Source organism: Penicillium alfredii (genome assembly GCF_028826965.1).
Source record: "Penicillium alfredii strain IBT 34128 chromosome Unknown utg000010l_segment0_segment0, whole genome shotgun sequence".
Classification (NCBI taxonomy): Eukaryota; Fungi; Ascomycota; class Eurotiomycetes; order Eurotiales; family Aspergillaceae; genus Penicillium; species Penicillium alfredii.
In genome coordinates this window covers 1,698,704-1,721,896 of record NW_026622707.1, presented here as the reverse complement: position 1 = coordinate 1,721,896, position 23,193 = coordinate 1,698,704, and the positions used below count along the sequence as shown (strand labels likewise).

Below are 23,193 nucleotides of genomic sequence, written 5' to 3'. Positions count from 1 at the left end.
TTTTCAAGCCACGATTGCGCGGAGTGAAAACGACCGCCAATCCAAAACCCCCTTCCACCCCGTACAATCGGTCCTCTGCACATGAAAATTGAACCGATCTCACTTTCTGTGCCTTTTGAAAAAAAAAAAAAAAAACATTCCCACAATCCTATATCTTCATCTTCCCGCCATCAAGGGGCCCCAAAGGAGCGTGTCAGGAATACATCCCGCGGCAAACCACGCGAAAATGGTTCAATCTGGGTCGGCGCATTTCTTCTACCTTTTTCCTCTGTCACATTTCTCTGGACATACATTGTTGATTTAGAAGCATATGGCATTGCTTGGGACCGGGGCTTGGGCAGGCGCGACGTGATATGGGTTCTCGGCGACGCTGGATTTTCTGTGTTGATTATGGGTGGTCACGGTGATTCTTCAGGGCCGGGCTCTTGTTTATTTATTTTTTTTTGTGAAATCTACGGAAATGCACTCCCAACTATTCCACTGTAAGATGTTTAGAGTAACTAAGCATCCACCCAGCTTTTCATCGATAATCAGCCTCGCCTCTAACGATGTCGGGGGATTTTCTTAGCGGTGCTATTTCTTGGAGAGAGCCTTGGAAGCTACCCTATCATGTAAGATAGGGTTCAATATCATCGCGGATCCCTAAATTGCTTTTTTTTTTCCTTTTTGCTTTTTCGCTCTCTGAGCCGACGGAAGTCAAGGTGGATGCGACACCCGCCGAAACCGACAGACTCGACCCCACCGCGAGTTTTCCCACCACCAACTCCCATTTCCGTCTCTCTTTTCCTCTGGGCATTGAGCTGTGATCCTTGGAAATAATGGCTCCTCCCGTGAGTATGAGTGTCGACAGCACACCGACCATTCCCGACTCTCCTTGAGTAACTCGAGAAACCCATACTAATGTGAAATTGCCAATGACTCAAGGTCGCCAATATCCCGTCGCTGGAAACAGCGCGCGACGTGATCTCGAAGTCGAGAAACTCCCAATTTCCTCCGAATCTGCTTCCGGTCACCGCATCGATTCCTGCGGATCTTTTGACCCCGACATTGGCATATTTGAAACTTGCGGAGAAGTGAGTAATGGCATGCGGGACCAGGGCAGGGGACAAGCGAGGGAACACAGGCCGGGGACTTTATCGCTAATGCTCTGTGTCATATAGTTCGCGCCTGTCTTTCCTCTATGAGAGCGCTGCGACTACGGAGACTATTGGGCGGTACAGTTTTGTTGGCGCAGGTATGTGCACACCCAAGGAATGTTTTCATCCGACCCCTGTCGCTGACCATGCAGACCCCCACAAGGTGATCAAAACCGGCCCGGGTCATGGGCCAGCAGCCGACCCTCTCCCTCTCCTCGAGGAGGAGATCTCTCAATTCCGTGTTGCGACAGTCCCCGGGTTGACTCTCCCGCCTTTGACCGGCGGAGCCATCGGGTATGTAGGATACGACTGTGTGAGGTACTTTGAACCGACGACGGCGCGGCCGACCAAGGATGTGCTGGGGGTGCCGGAATCGTTTTTCATGATGTTCGACACCATTGTCGCATTCGACCACTTCTTCCAGGTTGTCAAGGTCATTACGTATGTCCCAATCCCGGCCACGGACGCCGACATCGAGGCCGAGTACCGCAAAGGACAGACGGTCATCCAGAAAACCATCGATACGCTGCTGCAGGACCGCACACCGTTGCCGCCACAGGGTCCGATTGTCCTGGACCAAGAATACAAGTCCAACATCGGGCAGGAGGGGTACGAGGGTCACGTCAACCGGCTGAAGGAGCACATTTCCAAGGGCGATATCTTCCAGACCGTGCCATCACAACGGCTATCGCGACCGACATCACTCCACCCGTACAACCTCTTCCGCCACCTGCGCACCGTCAACCCCTCGCCCTACCTGTTCTATATCGACTGCCAAGACTTCCAACTCGTAGGCGCCAGCCCCGAGCTGCTGGTAAAAGAAGAGCAGGGGCGAATCATCTCACACCCAATCGCCGGCACAGTGAAACGCGGCAAGACTCCAGAAGAGGACAAGGCTCTGGCAGACGAGCTGCGCGGCAGTCTCAAGGACCGGGCCGAGCACGTCATGCTGGTGGACCTGGCGCGCAACGACGTGAACCGGATATGCGACCCGATCACAACGCAAGTGGACCGATTGATGGTCGTCGAGAAGTTCTCGCACGTGCAGCATCTCGTTTCGCAGGTGTCCGGGGTGCTCCGCCCGGACAAGACACGCTTCGACGCCTTCCGGTCCATCTTCCCCGCGGGCACTGTGTCCGGCGCACCCAAGATCCGGGCGATGCAGCTCATTGCCGAGCTCGAGGGCGAGAAGCGGGGTGTGTATGCGGGGGCCGTGGGCTATTTCGGGTATAACATCGCCAATGCAGATGGGTCGGGCGAGATGCCCGGCGCCATGGATACGTGTATTGCGTTGCGGACGATGCTGCTCAAGGATGGCGTTGCGTACCTCCAGGCTGGTGGTGGTATTGTCTTCGACTCAGACCCGTATGATGAGTACATGGAGACTATTAACAAACTTGGTGCCAACATCCAGTGTATCCGGGGTGCGGAGGCCAAGTACTTGAGCTTGCAGAGTGATTCGCACACATGAGTTTTCTTCTTTTTTTGTTAGACAGGTGTATCACATATATACGCAGATACCTATGAACTACGAGAATGGATATTGGATTTGACAAGCCTTTCCTTTTTATGGCATATCTTTTTTTTTCCCCATGTGGTCTTTCGGTTCTTTGGATGCTTCATACGCGACTGATTAACATACTAGCTATTATCGAGATAGTAGGAGGGCCTTTCCTGCTAGCGCCTTTCCAACCCTTTTTCTTCTACTGGTTTTTCATGGTTCTTTCAGACGATTCATAAGAGGACTATAAAAATAGCCACGAGATTAAATAGGTTTCGTTTCATCCTCGTGTTAAATGCAAGATTGACCGACATTTCATGAATTCTTCTGGTGCTCTCGCAGCTACACATACACTCGTAGCTTTGAGTTCATGCCCCAGAATATACACAGCTACAATTACAGCGCATCCTGTCTAAGCTGGAACCATGCTCGTCTTTCAACTTGGAGTTGAAGTCCTACGGCGAGAACATCGATTTTCAGGTCGATAACCAACCCGAGCCTCTGATTCGATGGCAGACTTTGATATTTCAGTATAATGGATGCAGATGGTGGATCAAGGTCACCGTTGTTGGCACCGTGACTTGCCATTCGTCTCGATCTCGCCTCTGGTACCGAAGATCTTGGTCTGTTTGGTGCAAACGCCCTGCGTGAACGCAGTCATGTGGAACGTCGCCCGTTTCGCCATGCGGCCACTCGGCTCATCGTCGTCCCAGGTGATGTGGACGGTCTGGTCGTCGCATACATCGCTGTCCGACTCGAAGACGCACCGGCCATACCACTGGCGCGAAGATACCTCTTGCGACGGGGTTTCTTCTGTATAGTCTTCTTTTAGTTTGCGGTCAAGTCCGCTCGCAGCACCATTCAAGCCGCCCTCGTCAAGGTAGGCTTCTATATCCGGAACGACCACGTTTAACGGCCAGCCGCCGAGTTCTTGGCAGGTCCCTTGTTCCCAGTAGATTTTGCGGGCTGAGAAGTGACATTCCTTTTCAATGGGACAGGACAGATAGTTGGTTGCCTTTTTCGCTACTCGAAGTTTGCGTGGTTGGCGGAAGAATGTTAGGGACCCGGACGAAGACACGCTCGATGGCAGGTAAGGCGTATCCCGCTGCTGGTCGGGCTGTGGAATATTCGGCTCGCACATCAGCCAGAGCAGGAAATCGATGTCATGGCAGGACTTGGTGAGCAGGGTGGGCCCGGAGGTGGATTCATTGCGCCAGTTTCCTCTGGGATTAGGGTTAGCGGGGACAGGAGAAGACAGGAATCAAGAAGGAAAGGGAGAAAGAAGCACTCGCCAAACATAGCTGTGAGAGAATTGCCACTATCCGACATTCTCCGTGTGTTCGACTGACACCACCTCCCCAACAGCTTCATCCTCGCTCACCAGTTTGCGCAGAAGCTGGTTGTGCAGCGAGTATTTCATGACATGGCCGACAGCAAACAAAACCTCAGGAGACCGATCGAGTCCCAGATACCGATATATGTCCAAGAAATCATCCAGCGAAGTCGCCAGAGATTTCTCGCATATTACATGCAGCCGCAGCGGAGCCAAACTCTTGACGATTTCATGATGCGTCCGATCCGGCGTGCAGATGACGACGGCGTCGATGGCGTCCTTGGACGATACTGCTGAGCCCCAGACCTGCCCACCTCCCAAGCCTCGTTGGTGCGACATCTTCACTTTCTGGGGCTGTGCAGCTTTGAATCTGCCGACTGCGCCTCTTGATAAGTTCATCGCCGACATCGTATTTCTTGCGTCATTGCATTCTCGAACTATCCCGCTGGTGCTTAAAATGAACGGCTGTGTTCGCAAGCGTTGAAGGAATAATGAAGAGATCGGGTTTGTTTTCCTGTATATTTCCTGTATAGATCATGGCCCCATCCACAGAATCGCGTGCCTCGGGCGCCATCTGGGGCGTTTGTGTCGGCGATGCCCTCGGGGGTCCTGTTCAATTCATGGGCCCTAACACTTTCTCCCGCGTCACCGAGCTGGCTTTTGTGAAGCCTTTTCGAAAACCGGAAGGGGTAGTTATAAGTCCAACCGAGCATATCAGCAATGTGGTCCACAAATTAACAACAACCCAGGTCCTACTCCGACGACGGGTCCATGACTCTGGCCCTCGCCCAGTCGTTCATCGACTCCCATGGACAATACAACCACGCGTTGGCAATCCAAAACTTTCTCGACTGGATCGCCAACGGCCGGTTCAGTACGGCCGATTCGGCCTGGGATATCGGGTTTTCGACTCGTCTGTCGCTGGCCATCTGGCAAAGGCATGGGACAAAGGATCTCCCGGGCACACAGCAGCGAGTTCATGAGAAATTCGATCGAGAGCGTCAGTCGGGGAATGGCAGCCTGATGAGGATTTCGTCGGTTGGGGTTGTGCTGTGGAGAAATCCTGAGCTTGCGAGACAGGTGGCAAGGCAGCAGAGTCAAGTCACGCATCCTGCGCTTGCGTGCGGGGAGGCCTGCGAGCTGTATACAGAGCTGGTGTGTGGGATTATGAATGGTTCGTATATGTACCATACCATATTGTGGACTTCATTGTCTTGTTGTTTCTTGGTTTAACCCCCAGTCTCAATCTAGGCAAGGATAAAGAACAACTCTGGCAAACAGTGACCAGTTTCCCACTCACCCATCCGGCTCTGACCGAGAGACTTGCCCAGTACAAGACAATAGCAGACTGGCAAGCCAAGCCGGATGCAGACATCCGGAGCAGTGGATGGGTGGTCGACACGCTCGAAGTGGCCTTCTGGGCCTTCTTCAAGTATGATTCCTGGACGGATGGGGTGCTGGCCGCAGTGAATCTGGGGGGCGATGCCGATACCGCTGCAGCGGTTTACGGAGGCCTTGCGGGGGTGTTCTATGGGTATGAATCTATTCCCCGGGACTGGGTAGATCGCATGCAGAACAGAGAGATGATCCGGGATATCGCCACCAAGTTGTCCCAGGTGGCTTCCCAGCCACAGCAACCAGACCAATCCAGTCAGAGCACACCAGAGAGATGATTCTGTTTGTGTTAGATCCTCGCTAGTAGTCTCTATGAACTACTATCCTCTCTCAGGCCCTCGCGAGCTCGGAAGTTTAGGGAATCAAACATTTCTTACCATACAACTCTCAAGGGCTTTTATAAGAACAAGCCAAACGAGCAAGCTCCGTAAATAGATGCAGACATCATAGATTCCACATTCGTTATCTGATTAGGGTTTTAGAAAAGCAAGGCGGTGGGATAGGATATAGCTTAGAGAAGGAGGTCCCAGTCACAATTTGCCAGGCCCTAATCAGCTCGCCATTTAACATCTACAAGGTGCCAGAATTTGAGTCGGTCATAATTGACACTTAAATGAACCATTATGCCATTATTCTCATTATTTTGACACAATTCAATATCTCATTTTGCCCAGCGATCAAATTTCGGGCTGAGACAAATAGATCAAACTTATCTAGCACAACCAGGGACGTATTTCAACTATCTTGGGTAAACCAAGGGTGATCAAGTGCCTTTCTCGCAGTGATCCTTCTTTCTGGGTCCAGGTTCGTCATTTGACTCACTAGATCCCTTAGCTCTGGCTGCACAAAATCCCAAGACGCGAAAGGTTGCCTGAGATCTCCCGGCGTAAAGCTGCCGGCGAGTTCAATCAGGCGGAAGAAAAACTCGTTTTCTTTTCCCATATGCGTAAGAAGCCGATTCAGACTGTCTTCATCTGCAAAATAGGAGATATCTCGGCGGAGGATTGGGCGCCACATGTCTTTCGCTGACAGATGCTCCTGGCTGATGTGGAAGGCCATTATATTGTGCATGATATAGATCATCTAGAGGGTATCAGCAACAATTTAGGAATCATTAAATTTGATGAGCAAAGACGTACCACGATTCCGAAAGAGAATATATCTGAGGACTGGTTCGGTTGGGACCGGCACCAGTTTTCAGGGCTTCTCCAGATCGGATTACTGCAGAGAGCCTCTTGTAGCCACATTCCGTGCAGCAATTCAACCGAATCGTCGAGGATATCCGCGAGACTTGTTGTTTAAGGCCACAGGCACAGATCATTGGTGACGAGTGGACGACTAAGGACGACAATGGTACCTGCAGAGAGTGAATAAGGAAGCCATGAGCGGACCTGAAAGAGGCCAGCACTATACGTGTTGGTTGAGTTGCAAAAAGGATATCATCACAAATGATGTAAACAATGTGGTCCCGACTCTGCTAAGAAGTCAGATCCGGTGATATTCTTGTTGGTGTTCAAGTTATGACACCCCCTCTCTCTGTGAATCTATAGCCAGCACTTTCTCATCTCCAAGAGGCATCATTACTGGCACCTCTTTATCTTCTAGGGGTTGTGCTAACGGTAGAAAAGCTTTAGGCGATGTGGGCACCGACACCCGATGGCACGGGCAATGAATCATCCTTAAGCACAACTATTTGCCGACGGATCCTCACATTCCCTACTGCGATGGGCAGTTTGCAGTCATCACCCACGAGTCAGTCAAAGAAAAGACATGAGATCATGATGGACCTGAGACTTTGAGATGGACCTCAAAATGCTCCGCCAAGCGGGCTCCTCCATGCTCCACCTTACTGGCCCCAAAAATTCGATCAGATCGCCAATTTGTATGTATCTCTATATCATATGAGTGACTCCAATCAAATCAGACCTTCGCAAAGCACGCAACACTTATGCTCGGTTCTGTATCTGTTGTAATTCGGAGGCATTGGAGATGCCTCGCGTTCTCCCCCTACCCAGAAACTATTCATGGATATTACCAGCCATTCCTATTTATGGCAGACGGCGGGATCCGCAGAAATGTTAGAATCTTTGGGAGCTGCTGTTCGAGAACTTTGGAAAGACGATTTTGACCGGAATGATGGCACTGAGTGACACGAACTGATCATGTCTTCGATGACGAGCCTGGGCAGTGGAGGCGTAGCAGGGGCGGATCCAGTGGCCTGGATATCCTGTCATATTATCGGTCGATCAGGTCCTGACGATTCAGCAGTCCGGGTTCGAGGATATGGTTGCAGAACGCAAATCGTCTTCCTAGGAACTAGGGCCAAGCAATTTTTCCCTCAAGCGCCGGAGATTTGAATCCCTGCATACCATCATATCATAACATCATTACTTGCAAGAAAATAACAAAAATATCACTGTCATCGCTATGGTACGTAAGTTGGAAAACCAACAATAGTTCGGCCCCCAATAGCCCGGTGCCGAAGACTTCAAGGATCGTCGTACCACGCTGTGGCTCTTCGACATCAGCGATCCCAGATTCACCTTTTGGCCCCTTTCACTTCTCTCCGCTCGGAGGTTCTGTTGAGACGGATCAATTTAATTGGAACCGAATCCGTGCATTTCATACAATTTTGCCAGAGGTTACATCGGCAATCCGGAAGTATGGCCGCACTGTTCTCCGATTGTTTTCCCACTGCGAGCCTTGTCAGCCTGATAGCTTGTGGGTTCGTTAGCACATGCACTAGTCTGCATGCGCGTTTTTTTAAGGTTAAGTTGCAGTTCCCCAGGCACAGGTTTCTGGCCCCCAAGGCGGGTTATCCCCATGACAAATAGGGAGGGGGGCGCTCCCAAAGCTGACTCTGAACTCTATGATTGAATTTTGAATTCTTGATCTTTGCGTAAAGAGAAAGAGAAGAATGTAGTATCACAAGCCACTAGACCATTTCATCCGACAAGGCTGCATGTGCTGTAGTGAAGCTGGGGAGAGCAGAACTGCTGAGGAAAGGGAGCAGAAGAAGAGAAGCGAAGCTATCTGCTACCTACAGGTCCGCTGCGGGCGGTCAGGGAGGCGGTGGAGAAATACTGGCAGAGCCTCAGTCCCAACAAATAGTCTCCACATGAATCGGGCATGCCATGAGTCCTGCTTGCGCATCCCAACACCACGGGTGGAAGCGGAGAATTAACTCAGAAATTGGGCAAGGTGCCACGCATGGAACTTGCAGACTGGCAGTAGAAGAGAGTTCCTTGTTAACCTGCAACGTAGCCAAGACCTGGGTTGCCCAACATAACATGGAATATCCGAATTTCTTCACTGGCGATGTCAAGCCAATGCCGAAAGAAGAGCACTTCAGTGGCATGAACATGATAAACATGGGGAGCTGGACTTTGGCCGAGGATGAGCGTCTTCGTGCTGCAGTTACTAAGTATGGGACCAAGTGGAAGACCCTAGCACAAGCAGTTGGAAGTCGCAACGGCGAGCAGTGTGCTAAACGTTGGAGAAATGCCTTGAACCCGGTCCTTGATCATGGTCCCTGGGCTGACCGAGAAGTGAGTTTCTTTTTATTCGTCTCCTTCTCTCTTATTCTGTTCCTGGAAAAGAAACTGACTGAAGTCCTCCAAAGGATCGGCACCTCCTTCGACTCGTCACAAAACATGGACGCAACTGGAAATTAATCGCCGAGCACCACGTTAAACCCCGGTCATCTCTTGCCCTCAAAAACAGACATGCGTTGCTACTCCGCCGACAAAAGCGAAGCGAGCGAAGAAAACACGGTCAGGGCAGTGCCCTCGACCAAGACATGAGCGACAAGACTTCTACGCCGCCCAGCGAAGACTATAATAACAACCATTTCGACGAAGGCATGAACTGGATCTCCCCATTTCATAACCAACACAAGCACATATCAACATCAGAAATTTCTGGACATAATGCCGGGCATAGCAACCATCTCGACTCACTACTACCGCTGGACATCTCGCCGATGCTGCACACTTTCTCTCCCGACGAACAAATCTCGCCCGGCTTGGCTTGTAGCAACTTTGGATTCGAGGAACTCGGTGGCCCCAGCCTCGAACCCGTAGTGCCAGATTGGGACGAGGTTGGAATTGAGCCAAGCATCACCGAGAATGCCGATCCGCTAAGTATAGGGCCGTCGAGCAATGCCGATCCGACCAAGGCCTCTGGGAAGCGAGAGCTCTTGTCATTGACGATTCCTTGCAGTAAGTCGCGCAGACAGCGGCTGGTTCGATCGTTATTAGACGCGATAGGAAGTACAGTCGATGAGAAAGAAGAGGGTTTTGAAGCAGTTAGGATTTCAATGGTGGCGGATTGACATGACTTGAACTGTATGAGATTATGATCTGCGATTAGGATAGAGTCGAGAATGAATAATTAATAGGACCAGCGTGGTAAGACGCAGGAAAGGATAAATTGAAGTATATATAAAATCGAATTTTTCAAGTGAGATATAAGTAATAAGACAATGAATTCAATCCAAGGGAACACCGGGCACCTGTCCCTGCAGCCTTCACGCAGCCGCCCACCACGTATCCACATTCTGTCTATACCAGTTCACCGACGTCGTAAGACCCTTCTCGAAGTCGATGTTCTGCTTCCAGCCAATATCCTTCAACCGGTCTCCAACCACCACGTAATCCTCGTCGTTATAGGGTCGATCCGGGATCTGCGTGACATTCTTCTGGAAATCCTTGACGGGGTCATATCCGAAAGATGCAAGGACGCCGTCGGCGACACTGCGCACGCTGACGTTGAATGACGAGCTGACATTGTAGATTTCGCCGAGCTCACCGTGGTGGAGCACAGTGTCGTAGGCATCCACGACATCAGAAACATACAGGAAGTTTCTTGTGCGCGTGCCATCACCCTGCATGGTGAGTTTCTGTCCATCCATCATGAGACGAGTGAACTTGGGGACGATCTCTGTTCAATGAAGTAGGAGGTCAGTGAACGTGACCATCTAAATAATAAAAAAAAAAAAAGAGGATAAACAATAGAGTATAGAAGAAAGTAGTAAAAGCAAGGCTTCATAGAGCTGAAAAGTACTCACTCTCGGGGAATTGACACGGGCCAAACACGTTGTTACAGCGAAGAATCAACGCCGGGATGTTGAAGCTCTTGTGGTAGGCCATGACATACATCTCGGCGGAGGCCTTGCTGGACGCATAGGGGTTGGTGGGGCTCAACAGGGCCCGTTCATCAGTTTCTTTGCCCTGTGTTTCGCCATAGACCTCGTCCGTCGAGGCATGGACGTAACGCACGATCTTGCCGTAGTGCCGCATGGCATCCAGCAGGTTGTGCGTGCCGAAGACGTTCATCCGCGTGAAAGCGAACGGATCGCTAAAGGACTTCTGGACATGGCTCTCGGCTGCAAAGTGGAAGACGGCGTGGATCTCGTACTTTTCAAGGATGTTGATAATTGACTCCCGGTCCAGGATATCTCCCTGAACGAAGTGGAAGTTGGCCTTGTCCTGGAGACATGCGACGTTGTTCTTTGATGCCGCGCTGGCCATGATGTCCATCACAATCACATGGTATGTGCCGGCATACTTTAGCACAAAGTGGCGTGCCACCCAGCTTCCTCTGTTGGGGTGGATGGCGTTAGATCTGCTAGGGCTGTATGGGACCTCGGGAGAAGACACCAGGGACATACATAAACCCAGCTCCACCAGTGATCAGAATGTTCTTCACCCCAGGATATTGTTCGTAGACGGTTGTCCCAGTGAGGGACTCCGGTGTGATAACTTCTTGCACGCCCTTGATACCCATGGTGGTTCAGGCTTTGGAGGCGCTGGTTGATGTGCGAATAGTCGAGAGCGAGCGTCTTGGATACAAGTGATGGTTTGTATTCTGTTGAAGAGAAGCAAGATTGCAGCAGGCACTGGGCGAGCTATTTAACATTTCTGGTCCATAGTTCAACGCCCGCGCAGTAGCCATCTCGCTGGGAGAAACAGGAGTCGGTTATTCGACACCAGCTCGCTTTCCACTCCACTCTTCCATTTAAGCCCCCAAGGCTCTGGTTTATTTAGTTTCCTCCGACTTTTTTGGTCCTCGGTCTTGTAAATGGACTTGCCTCTCTTCGTCCCCACGGGTGATGCGGGAGGCCGAGGTGGAGTTGACTCCGGTTGCTAGTGTCTTGACTCCAGAATGGAGTCAACTTCTATGACATATCGACCAGGAAACTACCCCGACCATAAAGCCCAATTTATAGGTGGTTCTTACTGCCTGGTTTCTATCTCCATCATCGCCTCCCATCTCACTATATCCGATCAAAGAAAATGACTGCCGGCAAAGTACCGCTCTATCTCGTCTTTGGTAAAGATCCAAGTCTATCAATCAGTGCAATTGTCGCCCTTGAAGAATTCTAATTCAAGAAATACAGGCGATGGCTGGATTGCAGGACAAATCCGAGACATCCTCAAGACTGGAGGCGAATCATATGAAGTGACCAAGGTCCGATTGGAAGATCGCGAGGCCGTGCTTAGGTATGTGCGAATCCATGCATGATTCTGCACGGATCTTTTTCTTTCTCTTGTGTTGAGACAAGTAACCAATGTTCCGTGTGTCAATAGTGAGCTGAGAAGAGTGCAACCCACACATGTCATCAACGCCGCTGGAGTGAGAGGAACGCCCAACGTCGACTGGTGCGAAGACCACAAGGAAGAGACAATCCGAGCCAACATCATCGGAGCTACCAATGTGGTTGACTGCTGCTTTTTGCTCGGCATTCATGTCACACATTTCTCGTCCGGGTGCATTTATGACTACGACGATGCGCATCCACCGGGTGGAAAGGGATATACCGAGGAGGAGGAGCCGAACTTCTTCCGGTCATTCTACTCGAACACGAAAATTATCTCGGAAAAGGTACACCAATCAAAACTCTGGGGAATGAAACGAGGACTAACTGGCTGCTTTCTCTACGCCAGGCAATCAAACACTATCCCAATGTCCTCATCTTACGAATCCGCAATCCGCTGTCTGGGGACCTGCACCCCAAGAATACTGTGACCAAGCTCTTCGGCTTCAAGAAGCTGATTGATGTGCCGAATGTACGCATCTTCCACGGGGCACAGCTTCCGTGTTCACATTTGCTAACGCGCATAATAGTCCGGGACGATCTGCCCCAACCTGCTCCCCGGGGCGATCATCCTCGCCAAGAACGGAGAGACAGGTCTTTACAACTTCGTATGTGATCTCTAATCGGTATATTTGGTAATTTAATTGCAAAAGGCTTACCTTGTCCATCGCGTCACAGACCAACCCCGGGGCATTTACACTCAGCGAAGCAATGGAATTGATCAAGAAGCACCTCCGTCCATCCCTGAGCTGGTCCACGTTCTCGCTGGAAGAGCAGGCCAAGATTCTCAAGGCACCTCGGTGCAACCTCGAGATGGATTCCTCGAAGGCTGTGCAGAAGCTGCGAACATATGGGTATAAGGTGTTGGAGTGCCACCAGGCAATGGACCAAATGTTTGGGGAGATGAAGGCCAAGTCTATTGGTGTGGAAGATGCGTGAGGTCTTAGATATAGTTATATACGATGGAATGTTGTCAATGATTCAACTACAAGCTATTGGCCTAGCTTCGTTCGGGCGACTTTAGGAGGCAGAGTAGAGAGTAGAAATTATATTTGAAAGCTTATTATCTAACCTTTGGTTTATTTAAAACACTTCATATCATTGACCTGATTACAAAAGCTTAGGATATTTTCTTTATATTCTTCCTTTACTATCTTCATCTATTTTGTTTACTCTCTCTCTCTCTTTCCCTACTTGTCTTTCTATTTTGCTTTCTGTTTTTCCGAGTGTCTTTGTTAGTATATCTTATTTTCCTTTGCTATTCCTTCTAAGGGGGGTACCTAGAAAGAATATTTGCGTGTTTTAACGAAGTCACGTATGCACTAAAGAAAGGAAACTACGTGGACACAGTGGGGTTGAAGTGTGGCAGTGTCCTGACTTTGCGTAAACACGGCTGTGACTTAATTTGTTTAAGGAGAGAAATCGCTGCGTCATTTGAAATTATTTCATTTCAGCCCGTCTTTTCTATTGCAAGTCACCCTAGGGCGAATATCATTCATATCTGCTAGATATGATGGACCCTATGAATTAACGGCTGAGGTTGAGGTCTGGTGGTAAAAGATACAAGGTATACTTTAATCTTGACCAGTTGGCCTTCTAGAAACGCAATAAGGGATGGCTTTGAATATCCTCCAAAGGTCTAATGCAAGTGGCCCCACAGTCAAGAGTCCGTTACCAGAAAGATAAACTCCTGAGAACCCCCCTTACCCATCAATTCGACTGATCTCCTTAGAAGATGTGACTGATGTCATTACTCTTATTCTGACACAAGACTTGGTATAATAATGACACCTGTTAAGTCCATCTGTAGATCACAATGTGCTCGGTATAAAACTGACTAAGCCACACGTGTCCATTGTGCTATGTCTCCCGCCCTTCCTGTTTGGGACAAGGGATCCACTGCAATGAACCAACCATGCAGCAGTATGCGTGGTACCCCACCAGTACCTACATGTACAATAAGAACCAGCGAGCCTTGGAGGTCTCTTGAAGGTACCTGGAAACAATGATCAAAGCATCATCAGTCTCTCATACAATGCTGTTGTCTAACTTAGAGTTGGGTAAAATCTCAAATCTCATGATTTCTTCAACAGGGGACACAACTCATATTCAGGGTCTATGGTACATGTACAGTATCTAAGTTTGGTACCCAGATAGCTGTCGATCGGGTGGCTCGAGAGCCCCCGTATATCCACTTAACTTGGAGCCTTTGCTGCCTGTGGGGGCTGAGATTGTCGGGATGATGTATTGTGCGCTCTTTCCTAATCCTTTTTTTTTTTCCATTCCCCTTTCACACCAGCGCCCATGTTCCCATGGGCGTCAACCACCCCAACTAGATGGCGCTCAACAAGAAGCAGCGCCTGGTGGGTGTCTGGCTCGTCGTGACCTATGTCCTCCTCGTGTGTTGGTTCAGCGTTCGTTCCGCGGAAGATCCGGGCTCCCACTTCTTCCAGCCCGAAAAGGGATATCAGCCCCGGTATAGCTTGACGAGAATCGAAGAAGCCTTGCGGTTTCTGGCGACTTTCAATCTTTCGGCCACCGTTCCCGCCCACAACAACAAGAATGGCTCCGCTGTCTCCGAGAACATCGACATGTGCGCCGGAATCGTCACGGTGAAGCGACCGATGCAGCAGAACCTCGACACCACTGTCGGCTCGATCCTCGATGGCCTCTCCCGAGACCAGTGGTCCAGCCTCGAGCTTCAGGTCCTCTTCGCCCAAACTAATCTCACCGACCACCCTGACTACGGCCAGCCGTGGGTCGCGAATCTGGTCGACCATGTCCTGACCTATGACCAACTCAATGCCTCCATCGACACCCTCCGGCACTTCGAGCAAGAGAAGAACGTGCAAGGGAAATCATTAATCGACTACCGACTCTCCCTAGAAGCCTGTTATTACAAGACCGATGCGAAGTGGTTCCTGATGCTCGAGGACGACGTGGTGGCACAGAAAAAGTGGTACGGACAAACCATGCAGAGTCTGCGCAAAGCCAAGGAATGGCAGGAGAAGGGTAAGATCCACGACTGGCTCTACCTCCGCCTGTTTTACACGGAGAAATTCCTGGGCTGGAATTCTGAGGAGTGGCCCATATATCTGGCAGCGAGCCTGCTGACGATATCAGCCGTTGGCGGGATGGGTCTTTTCGCGCGCCGAAAATTCCGGCCCATGCATGAGGTTATCAGCAATCGGTTCCTCGCTGTCGTCTGTCTGGTGTACATGCCGTTGATCATCGTCTTGTACTTCCTCGCGGGACGGGTGACCGTGCGCCCGATGAATCCGGGGGTCCATGTGATGAATCGCAACGGCTGTTGCTCGCAGGCTATGCTCTTCCCTCGAGAGAAGGCCCCGCTCTTGATCGACCACCTTCGCAAAACCGGAGAGAGTAACCTTATGGCTGTCGACAGCGCCATCGAGGTGCTGGCTGATCAAACCGGGCTGGACCGGCTGGCCATGTCGCCGTCGCAGATGCAACATGTCGGCGCTGCCTCGTACAAGGAAAAGAAGAAGTCCTGGGATTGGGAGGGACCTCATCCCGTCCAGGGCGCCCACGGCGTATGGAGCGTGGGCTTTGAATCGGCCTATGAGGCGTAATCCCGGATCCGATTGGAAACGGGGCATTGATTGGTGTCTGCTGGGTATTATTGCCTTCTCTGAATCTTTGGCCGTTCCCCTACTTATTTTTTTCATGTATATATACGGTTTCATGGGGGCGTATAGGCGTTCCACAGCATACTCCTAGACAATGGCAGTTCCCCCTTATATTTAGTTCAGTTTGAATGTACATGTTCAGTGACACACAGCCTGCAATATTCTGCAATAAATCCGTGGAATAGTCCAGCTTTGACCTAATCAGATCTGCTTGATGCCAAGAACCGGCACCTTTAAAATAGAATGACGTAACGCCTTTATCTGGCAGGATCGAGTTGCAAAGGAATTGGAAGCAGCGAGCGCCCTGCTGATTCAAGGCGCAAGACTCTCCAAGGCTCTTGAATTCTCTAACTCTCTCGCCAAGGTCGGTTCCGCGAGCTGGGTTACACTCCCAATTGACGGCTGCCTATTTGGCGCTGTTCTGACGCGGCCTCGCCACATGTGGCGGTGACAGAACGTGTGGGATTTTTTTCTTCTACTTGGAAGTGTCATGATGCAAATGAGCGACTCCAGGGTCTGGGTGTTGGGCCAATTGAGCTCAATCCGAAGCTCTGAGGCGCCAACGTTGGACGCTTGCGACGGGGTCAAATTGCCAGATAGTCAGGTTATACCGGGAGGTCGACAAAAAAAAAAAAAATTAACAATAACTCCCATTTATGGGCCTAAAAACCAGAGAGACCATCTAATAATTTGCCTCATAAATGTAGTCGAAGGGTTTCCAACTCGGGCAAAGAACGTTGATCGAGAAGTTGGCTCCGCTGCTTCGTCACTGCCAAGGCTGCCTCCCGTTCCAGCCACAGTCCCCTCTCCCTCTCTCTTCTCTCCATTCCTTCTTCTCTGCCCGGCTGCTCCTCTGTGACTTTGACCTCGTCAGATCTCGAATTCAATTCTATTTCTTCCTCTCTTTCTACCGGTCTGCCGATCCATCTGATTCATCGCCAAAAAAAAGGGGAGAATTGCGCCAGTGACTGCGACTGACCGTCTCTTGGGCCGCCATCCGGAGAAATAGAGAGAGTGGGCTGTGTGTGCTTGGCAACACAGAAACTCCGTGACTGCGACAACATCTCCCTTCGACTCGAGCGACCCGTATCCCACACTGCGATTGCGCCTTGCTAGATCTTATCCTCCCTTGCCTTCTGCGACCGTCGCAACTCCTTCGGCACCATGTCCAAAGTCGTCCGGAGTGTCAAGAACGTCACAAAGGGATACTCCTCAGTGCAGGTCAAGGTTCGAAATGGTATGTTGTGGTTCTTACTGTCTCGTGGGGTTTCTCAGCGACTGTCGCCATCCCCCGCGCCTGCGTGTCCTCTCCCCGTTGCCACTGGCTTGTCTCCTTATCGGAGCGGCGAAGGGCGGCAGCGGCAGCGACTTGTTCTATATCCCCCTCCAAACCCACAGAGTGAAGCGAGCACCATGATGCTAATACATAACTCTTCGCAGCCACAAGTAATGATCCTTGGGGCCCGACGGGCACCGACATGTCCGAGATTGCGGCCATGACTTTCGGGAGGTAGGATTGTTCCATAACCAATGTTGCGATACGGTTTTCTAATGCTTCTTGTTCTCACAGCCCGAACGAGTTCTACGAGATCATGGACATGCTCGACAAACGACTCAACGATAAGGGAAAGAACTGGCGCCATGTGCTCAAGTCGCTGAAGGTGCTGGATTACTGTCTCCATGAAGGGTCGGAGTTGGTGGTGACATGGGCACGGAAGAATGTTTATATTATCAAGACTCTGCGTGAATTCCAATATATTGACGAGGAAGCGCGAGATGTCGGTCAAAACGGTGAGTAGCTTTTGTCCGGATGCACCCCCGTCGCATGGCTGATGGTTGGTTTTCTTTCTAGTTCGAGTGGCCGCAAAGGAATTGACTGCGCTGGTACTGGACGAAGATCGATTGCGCAGCGAACGATCGGACCGCAAACTCTGGAAGACACGCGTCAGCGGACTCGATGACGGCTACGGAGGTTTCGGGGCCGAGCCGCCGCGCAGGGAACGACGCAGGCGCCAGGGCGACGACGAAGACGATACCGAGTACCGCTTAGCCATCGAGGCCAGTAGGGCCGAGGCCGAGGAGGAGCGCAAGCGCCGCGCCAAGGAAGCCATGGCAGGCGAGGAAGACGAGGATCTCGCCAAGGCAATCAAGTTGAGCCGGGAAGAAGAGGATCTCCGGAAGCGGGAATTGGAGGAAAGCAATGCGCAGTCGCTCTTCGATGACACTCCGACTCAGGTCCAGCCGACTGGCTTCAACCAGGGCTATCAGCAACAGGGCGCCGTGGACTGGTTCGGTAACCCGATCAACGTCCAGCAGCCCATGACGACCGGCTTCCTCAATAACCAATATGCGCAACCCACCGGCTTCCAGAACCAGCCCACTGGCATGAACAACCCCTACACCAATGGCTACCAGGCACAGCCCTCTGTCTTCGACCAGAACCCTTACGGGCAGCCCCAGAACAACTTCTTGCAGCCCCAAGCAGCCCTTCAACCGCAGCAGACCGCATTCAACCACAAGAACCCCTATGGAACAGATGTCTTTTCGCAACAGCCACAACAGCAACAGCAACAGCCCCAGGAGAACTACCCTACGGCCGGAAGCAATAACCCGTGGGCAGCGAGTCAGCCGCAGCAGCCGGCTGACGCACTCAAACCCATGCAGACGGGATCGAATAACCCCTTTGCTGCGCGCACCCAGACCCAATTCACCCAGCAAAAGCCCACAGGACCACCAACTCTCAACGCTCTGGCCGAAGACCGTGCCACAAATCAATTTCAGCAGACCAACACGAGTCAATTCAACCAGCAGAACCAAACATTCAACCAACCCGCTCAGCCTAACCCGATTGCCAACTTTCAGGCTCCTCAGCCGCCCAAGAGTACCCCGCCCCAACCCCATGATCCTCACCATGCTCGTCTGAACGCCCTTCTTTCCACTGGCGAGGGTCAAGACACCTTCGGTAACGTTGGAGACCTTCGCATTCCCGCACAACACACGGCACCGGGCACCTTTGTCAACTCGGCTGGCCAAGGTCTGGATCGACTGCATGCTACGCAAACGGGCAATAACCCGTTCCTCGGCCAGCAGTTCACCGGTATGCCGCAGCGGACAGGATTTGTCCAGCAACAACACCAGCAACACCAGCAACACCCGAACAGCCCATGGGGGGGTCAACAACAGTCGCAGCCGGGGGGTAGCTTGATTGATCTGTAGCTGACTCTGGTGGAAACCATCCTGATACACATTGACTTTGCTGGGACCATGAACGGAATTGCCGGATACCACCTGTCTTTTTTTCTTTCTTTTTTTCACTTTCTTTTTCTCGTTTAAACTCACTCACCATTGATGCTTTTTTTTTTTCTCTCCTTTTTCCCTTGTGTCATTCCATCCTTCGGGGCTCGGTCCAGTTTTCTCCCTATAGCTACCTAACGTCAACCTTATCTCAAGGACACGATGTGCTCTACTCGTCTCTTTCATTGTCTTCCCTCCCTTTCCCCCCTGACCTCGAGCTTACTTTCCTGTGTTACTCTCCCTTTCTCACATCCAGGACCTGTTTCTCTTTTGTTTCTTTCTGTCACTAGGATATCCTTTTTCATTTCAGACTTGGTTTTTTTGAGATTCCCTTTTCTTTTCATTGTCTCTGTTTTTTTTATATTTCATCATGTGTCTAGATAGGTGATCTAGCATAGTTGCCGATGTATCTGCAGCTGAATGGACTAAATCTGTTAGCCATGTTGTATTTATACATGGAATAAGCCGCTGACCCTCGCTTCGCTTAGGGTGCTCAAGGAGACGTATGTAATAGAGAATCTAGATTAGATATTAAAGCCTTTGTAACTAAGTTTTCTCTAATTTAAAGAGAATGGCTCACTAATACTTTTTTAATCTCTATTTTTTGATCCCTTTTCTAATCATTTTTCGGATCACATATACTCTTATATTATAAGTAGGTGTTATTTCTTGTTGTGAAGGGAATCTTCCATTTTGTAGAATAGCTGGACTGTGGCCATTTCCAAGACCACATCTATTAATTCTTTTTACTTTTTATTTTCTAGAGACCACACCATGACGAAAATCTCTATTTAATAGAGACTGGAAGTACTCAACCACGCCAAACCATAATCCCATAAGGATCCCGATCAGCCTTACTAACCGCAACTTCAACCTCCCCATCCGAGTAAACATCCAACTCGCCCGACGCAGACGCAGACGCAATCGCAGCCCCACCCTGCTTCGCAGAATCGCGCAGCGCCCCAAGCGCATCCTCGCGATCCCTCCGCCAGCAGTCCTCAACATCCTCAGCGAGACGAGCACGCATCACAGCACGCAGATACCCGCGCTCGGAATTCGAGTGCGCCAGCGAGATGACCACAGAGCCGCGCTCGGTAGCAGCCAGAGCTTCGTGGTGACTCATCTCGCCGGTGAAGAGGAGGTCCGGGAGCGGGCCGGGGGCACGCAGGAGGACGCCGGCGCCGGAGCCCGGGCACATGCTGACAGTGCGGATGCGCAGGTCGTTGATTGAAGACGCGGACTGGGGAATCGCGATGGGGATCCCGCCTGGTAGGCCGACGCCTTGGGCGATGTGGTCGATTAGAGTTGGGAGGGGTTGCGGCTCGCTGAAGGTTACTAAGCGGCCGGCGCCGGCGGTTTCGAGGCCTGCTGGGATGGAGGATAGTGGGGAGGGGTGGATTGTGCTGCGGGTGTGCGGGGTTGTCGGAGTGGATGTGGATGTGGATGTGGAGGTTGTTGTTGTTGTTGCTGCGGTTTCTGGGTGCGGGTATGTTGGCTCGGAATATAGCTTTGAGGCGCTCTCTGGGATGGGTCGTTGCGGGGTGGCTGAGGTCGACTTGAAGGATCCTGTTACCACGTCGCAGAGCCAGTCGGCCATGCCGCCCGGGACCGTGTCGACGGCCGTGTGCGGCGAGTACACGCTGATGCCGTGCTGTGCGAGCCGTAGGAGCGAGCGCTGCTGGGTGTCGTCTAGGGTGATGGCCTTGAGGCCGCGGAAGATAATCGGGTCTGCGCAGGAGGAATGGTTTATGAGTTCTCGTGCGCTGGCTGTTGTTCTGGCAATAATACACTTACGGTATGCCACGACCACTGAGTCGCGCCGCCGGATGGCCTCATCTGCGACGGCTGTCGTCAGGTCGATGGTCAAGAGCACCGAGTTTTTCTGTCTTCGAGATGGGTCGAACGGAGCTTCAAGAAGCACTAGAAGGTTTCCTTAGCACGTTTGCGACGCTGATTGACACTCAATTGCTTACAGCCGGTATTGTCGAAGCTCTTATCTGCCAAGGATTCGGGGTATCTGCAATTGCCAGCGGGTTATTCACCAGCTCCGTGGAGTGCGGGGAGCTATTCAATCGGGGTGGAGGAGGGACATACAGCTTTCGCATAGAACTCACCACAGCCTTGGTGAAGGGCGAGCAGGACACAGGCGCAGAGATTGAAGACATTGTGTAGTGGCGTACAGAGCGCAGACAATTCATCGAGCAAGAACCAGAAAAACAAACACTTTTCTCTTTTATACCCCAGACTTCTCGACTGAAGGATCGGGGAAAAGCGTTGGTGCAGCAAATCAACCATGACGATGGAGGGCGCCACACACGTGCGCCCCAGCCACAGCCGATCAATTTGTAATGCGCCAACATCTTCCAAGGTTCCTACTTCGATCTCCACAGGAATTACCTAGGATATTCGCTGTGCTTCTCTTGCCTCTTCCTCTTGTTTCTTACCCTGCTTCATGTTCTTCCGCGCCTCCCCCTTGACTGTCCTGAGCAGAAGCTGCCGCTACCTTCTCCGCCCACTCCCATCCCAGCGGGCATCGTTCTCCCTCACCGCGCGCTCGTCCGCCGCCATCGACGCCGCCATGGCCGACACCTCGGGCATCACGGCCGACTCGCTGCGCGCCAAGCTGATTGACCAGCTGCAGGCGCAGCATGTCGAGATTGAGGATTTGTCGGGTATGCAATGACCAGCCAATCCCAATGCGGCTTCTTCTTCCACTGGACCTCGGCAATCATACTAACCAACTGTCTTTTTTTTTTTGTTTTGTGGTATAGGTGGCTGCGGTCAAGCTTTCCAGGCTGTGATTGTCTCCCCCCAGTTCGAGAGCAAGACTATGCTCGCGCGACACCGGCTTGTCAACTCCGTGCTCAAGGCTGAAATTGCTGCTATCCATGCCTGGACGCCCAAGTGCTACACCCCCGAGCAGTGGCAGGGGCTGCAGCATTAAGAGTGCTGTGCTGGACCCGGGTGGTGTGCTATAACCGGGGAGTTCCTCTTGTCTTCGCCCAGAAGAAGAAAAAGAACGAAAAAAAAGAGGGAGAACGATACAAATGGTATATCCTACTTCGCAACTGTGGAGCACGACGAATAGGATCGATCCAAGTCGCTTACTCCATTGATTCCATGTGTTGGGCTGGGGGGAACATGAATTTCGGGCGTTGACCGGATTGGATTAAGGGCGGGGATCTCTGTACATTCAAGTTGTCTCATGCCGTGCGTTGACAGCACGGCAGAATGCTTAAATAGATTTCTTTTTATTGAACTATTCCTACAGACCTTTGGGTTCTGCTATGTGCAAGGCTTCCGGGGGAATTGTCTGCCTATATACGGCTTTAACCGAGCACCTTCTCGGCGGTCGAAACTATTCTCGTGTCAGTATTATGGTCCAGTGTGTACGATATAAAAAAGAGGGAGGTCCGTACCATTGAGACCAGCGTTGTCGGGCTCGACGAAAGCGTCCTTGACCTTGCCATCCTCCACAAGCAGGGCGTAGCGCTTGCTGCGGTGGTTGCCGAAGATCGAGGTGCTGTCAAAGCTGAGGTCCAGAGCCTCAGTGAACTTGCCAGTCGGGTCACCCAGGAAGCGGACCTAAGAAACGAGTTTGGTCAGCAATGCAGACACCCTTGGAAGACTCGAAAAGAAAAAGAGAGGACGACATACACCGCTCTTGCCCGTCGGGTCCAGAGAAACACCCCAGGCCTTGGTCCTGTTATAGAAAAAAAAATCCAATCAACAGCGGTTCATCGCCACTTGCAGTTTCGCCAGACATACACGAAGGGGTCATTGACCGAGATCACAAACACCTGACCGGCCTCCTTGAGCTTGGGGTGGTTGATGAAGCCGGGGACATGGGTGCTGGAGCACGCGGGGCCTGCAAAAGCGCGGTGAGGGGAGCAAGTCAACAATCCACATTTTGAAGGCGCGTCATGGTAGCTAACTGTTGAGGGTACACGCACTGAATGCAGCCGGGGTGCCGATAATCACGCCCTTGCCCTTGATCTCCTTGGCCAGATTGACCTTGTTGCCCGGAGAGTCCTCGACAAGCACATCCAGGTTGGGAATGGCGTCGCCTTTCTGGACGAAGGCGGGCGCGGTGCTGTGGAAGAGAGCGGCCTGGGGCCTGACGCGGGGAAGAGCGGTTGCAAAACGGCGAGCGGCGAACATTGTGAAGGCAAATGAATCAGGCTAATTGAGGACCTAAATACAAGAATGGGAGATGGGGATGGATTGGGGGAGGGAGAGAGAGAGAAAAGAAGAGAGGGATGGGTTTGGAGAGCTCCGGAGGATTT

General features: G+C 51.5%; 12 protein-coding genes across 12 annotated transcripts; 7 read left to right on the top strand and 5 right to left on the bottom strand.

The window, feature by feature from the left end:
* Window positions 1-818: 818 nt before the first annotated feature.
* On the top strand, window positions 819-2,607 carry trpE (anthranilate synthase TRP2; the record flags this gene model as incomplete). Its single annotated transcript, XM_056658733.1, has 4 exons — window positions 819-830; window positions 925-1,073; window positions 1,161-1,234; window positions 1,289-2,607. The coding sequence occupies 4 exons, from the start codon at window positions 819-821 to the stop codon at window positions 2,605-2,607; spliced, it is 1,554 nt and encodes a 517-aa protein (XP_056509026.1).
* A 589-nt stretch (window positions 2,608-3,196) lies between these two features.
* NUU61_008207 (Gfo/Idh/MocA family protein) lies at window positions 3,197-4,309 on the bottom strand (the record flags this gene model as incomplete). Its single annotated transcript, XM_056658732.1, has 2 exons — window positions 3,197-3,860; window positions 3,987-4,309. 2 exons carry the CDS (start codon window positions 4,307-4,309, stop codon window positions 3,197-3,199), a joined length of 987 nt encoding a protein of 328 aa, XP_056509025.1.
* Window positions 4,310-4,506: 197 nt separating this feature from the next.
* On the top strand, window positions 4,507-5,643 carry NUU61_008206 (ADP-ribosylglycohydrolase family protein; the record flags this gene model as incomplete). Its single annotated transcript, XM_056658731.1, has 3 exons — window positions 4,507-4,659; window positions 4,763-5,144; window positions 5,222-5,643. 3 exons carry the CDS (start codon window positions 4,507-4,509, stop codon window positions 5,641-5,643), a joined length of 957 nt encoding a protein of 318 aa, XP_056509024.1.
* Window positions 5,644-6,042: 399 nt separating this feature from the next.
* Window positions 6,043-6,612, bottom strand: NUU61_008205 (uncharacterized protein; the record flags this gene model as incomplete). The annotated part of the gene is made up of 3 exons (XM_056658730.1): window positions 6,043-6,054; window positions 6,188-6,448; window positions 6,505-6,612. The coding sequence occupies 3 exons, from the start codon at window positions 6,610-6,612 to the stop codon at window positions 6,043-6,045; spliced, it is 381 nt and encodes a 126-aa protein (XP_056509023.1).
* Window positions 6,613-8,655: 2,043 nt separating this feature from the next.
* NUU61_008204 (SANT/Myb-like DNA-binding domain-containing protein) lies at window positions 8,656-9,698 on the top strand (the record flags this gene model as incomplete). Its single annotated transcript, XM_056658729.1, has 2 exons — window positions 8,656-8,913; window positions 8,988-9,698. The coding sequence occupies 2 exons, from the start codon at window positions 8,656-8,658 to the stop codon at window positions 9,696-9,698; spliced, it is 969 nt and encodes a 322-aa protein (XP_056509022.1).
* Window positions 9,699-9,893: 195 nt separating this feature from the next.
* On the bottom strand, window positions 9,894-11,152 carry NUU61_008203 (dTDP-D-glucose 4,6-dehydratase; the record flags this gene model as incomplete). Its single annotated transcript, XM_056658728.1, has 3 exons — window positions 9,894-10,306; window positions 10,434-10,966; window positions 11,037-11,152. The coding sequence occupies 3 exons, from the start codon at window positions 11,150-11,152 to the stop codon at window positions 9,894-9,896; spliced, it is 1,062 nt and encodes a 353-aa protein (XP_056509021.1).
* Window positions 11,153-11,661: 509 nt separating this feature from the next.
* NUU61_008202 (uncharacterized protein) lies at window positions 11,662-12,823 on the top strand (the record flags this gene model as incomplete). Its single annotated transcript, XM_056658727.1, has 6 exons — window positions 11,662-11,698; window positions 11,766-11,868; window positions 11,956-12,250; window positions 12,313-12,435; window positions 12,494-12,571; window positions 12,617-12,823. The coding sequence occupies 6 exons, from the start codon at window positions 11,662-11,664 to the stop codon at window positions 12,821-12,823; spliced, it is 843 nt and encodes a 280-aa protein (XP_056509020.1).
* Window positions 12,824-14,299: 1,476 nt separating this feature from the next.
* On the top strand, window positions 14,300-15,556 carry NUU61_008201 (uncharacterized protein; the record flags this gene model as incomplete). The annotated part of the gene is made up of 1 exon (XM_056658726.1): window positions 14,300-15,556. The coding sequence occupies one exon, from the start codon at window positions 14,300-14,302 to the stop codon at window positions 15,554-15,556; it is 1,257 nt and encodes a 418-aa protein (XP_056509019.1).
* Window positions 15,557-16,777: 1,221 nt separating this feature from the next.
* On the top strand, window positions 16,778-18,829 carry NUU61_008200 (epsin; the record flags this gene model as incomplete). Its single annotated transcript, XM_056658725.1, has 4 exons — window positions 16,778-16,850; window positions 17,054-17,123; window positions 17,184-17,404; window positions 17,466-18,829. The coding sequence occupies 4 exons, from the start codon at window positions 16,778-16,780 to the stop codon at window positions 18,827-18,829; spliced, it is 1,728 nt and encodes a 575-aa protein (XP_056509018.1).
* Window positions 18,830-19,718: 889 nt separating this feature from the next.
* Window positions 19,719-21,267, bottom strand: NUU61_008199 (Nif3-like dinuclear metal center hexameric protein; the record flags this gene model as incomplete). The annotated part of the gene is made up of 3 exons (XM_056658724.1): window positions 19,719-20,635; window positions 20,702-20,793; window positions 21,002-21,267. 3 exons carry the CDS (start codon window positions 21,265-21,267, stop codon window positions 19,719-19,721), a joined length of 1,275 nt encoding a protein of 424 aa, XP_056509017.1.
* Window positions 21,268-21,359: 92 nt separating this feature from the next.
* NUU61_008198 (BolA family protein) lies at window positions 21,360-21,851 on the top strand (the record flags this gene model as incomplete). The annotated part of the gene is made up of 2 exons (XM_056658723.1): window positions 21,360-21,579; window positions 21,679-21,851. 2 exons carry the CDS (start codon window positions 21,360-21,362, stop codon window positions 21,849-21,851), a joined length of 393 nt encoding a protein of 130 aa, XP_056509016.1.
* Window positions 21,852-22,236: 385 nt separating this feature from the next.
* On the bottom strand, window positions 22,237-23,068 carry NUU61_008197 (peroxiredoxin family protein; the record flags this gene model as incomplete). Its single annotated transcript, XM_056658722.1, has 5 exons — window positions 22,237-22,265; window positions 22,327-22,492; window positions 22,565-22,610; window positions 22,676-22,775; window positions 22,861-23,068. The coding sequence occupies 5 exons, from the start codon at window positions 23,066-23,068 to the stop codon at window positions 22,237-22,239; spliced, it is 549 nt and encodes a 182-aa protein (XP_056509015.1).
* Window positions 23,069-23,193: the final 125 nt, after the last annotated feature.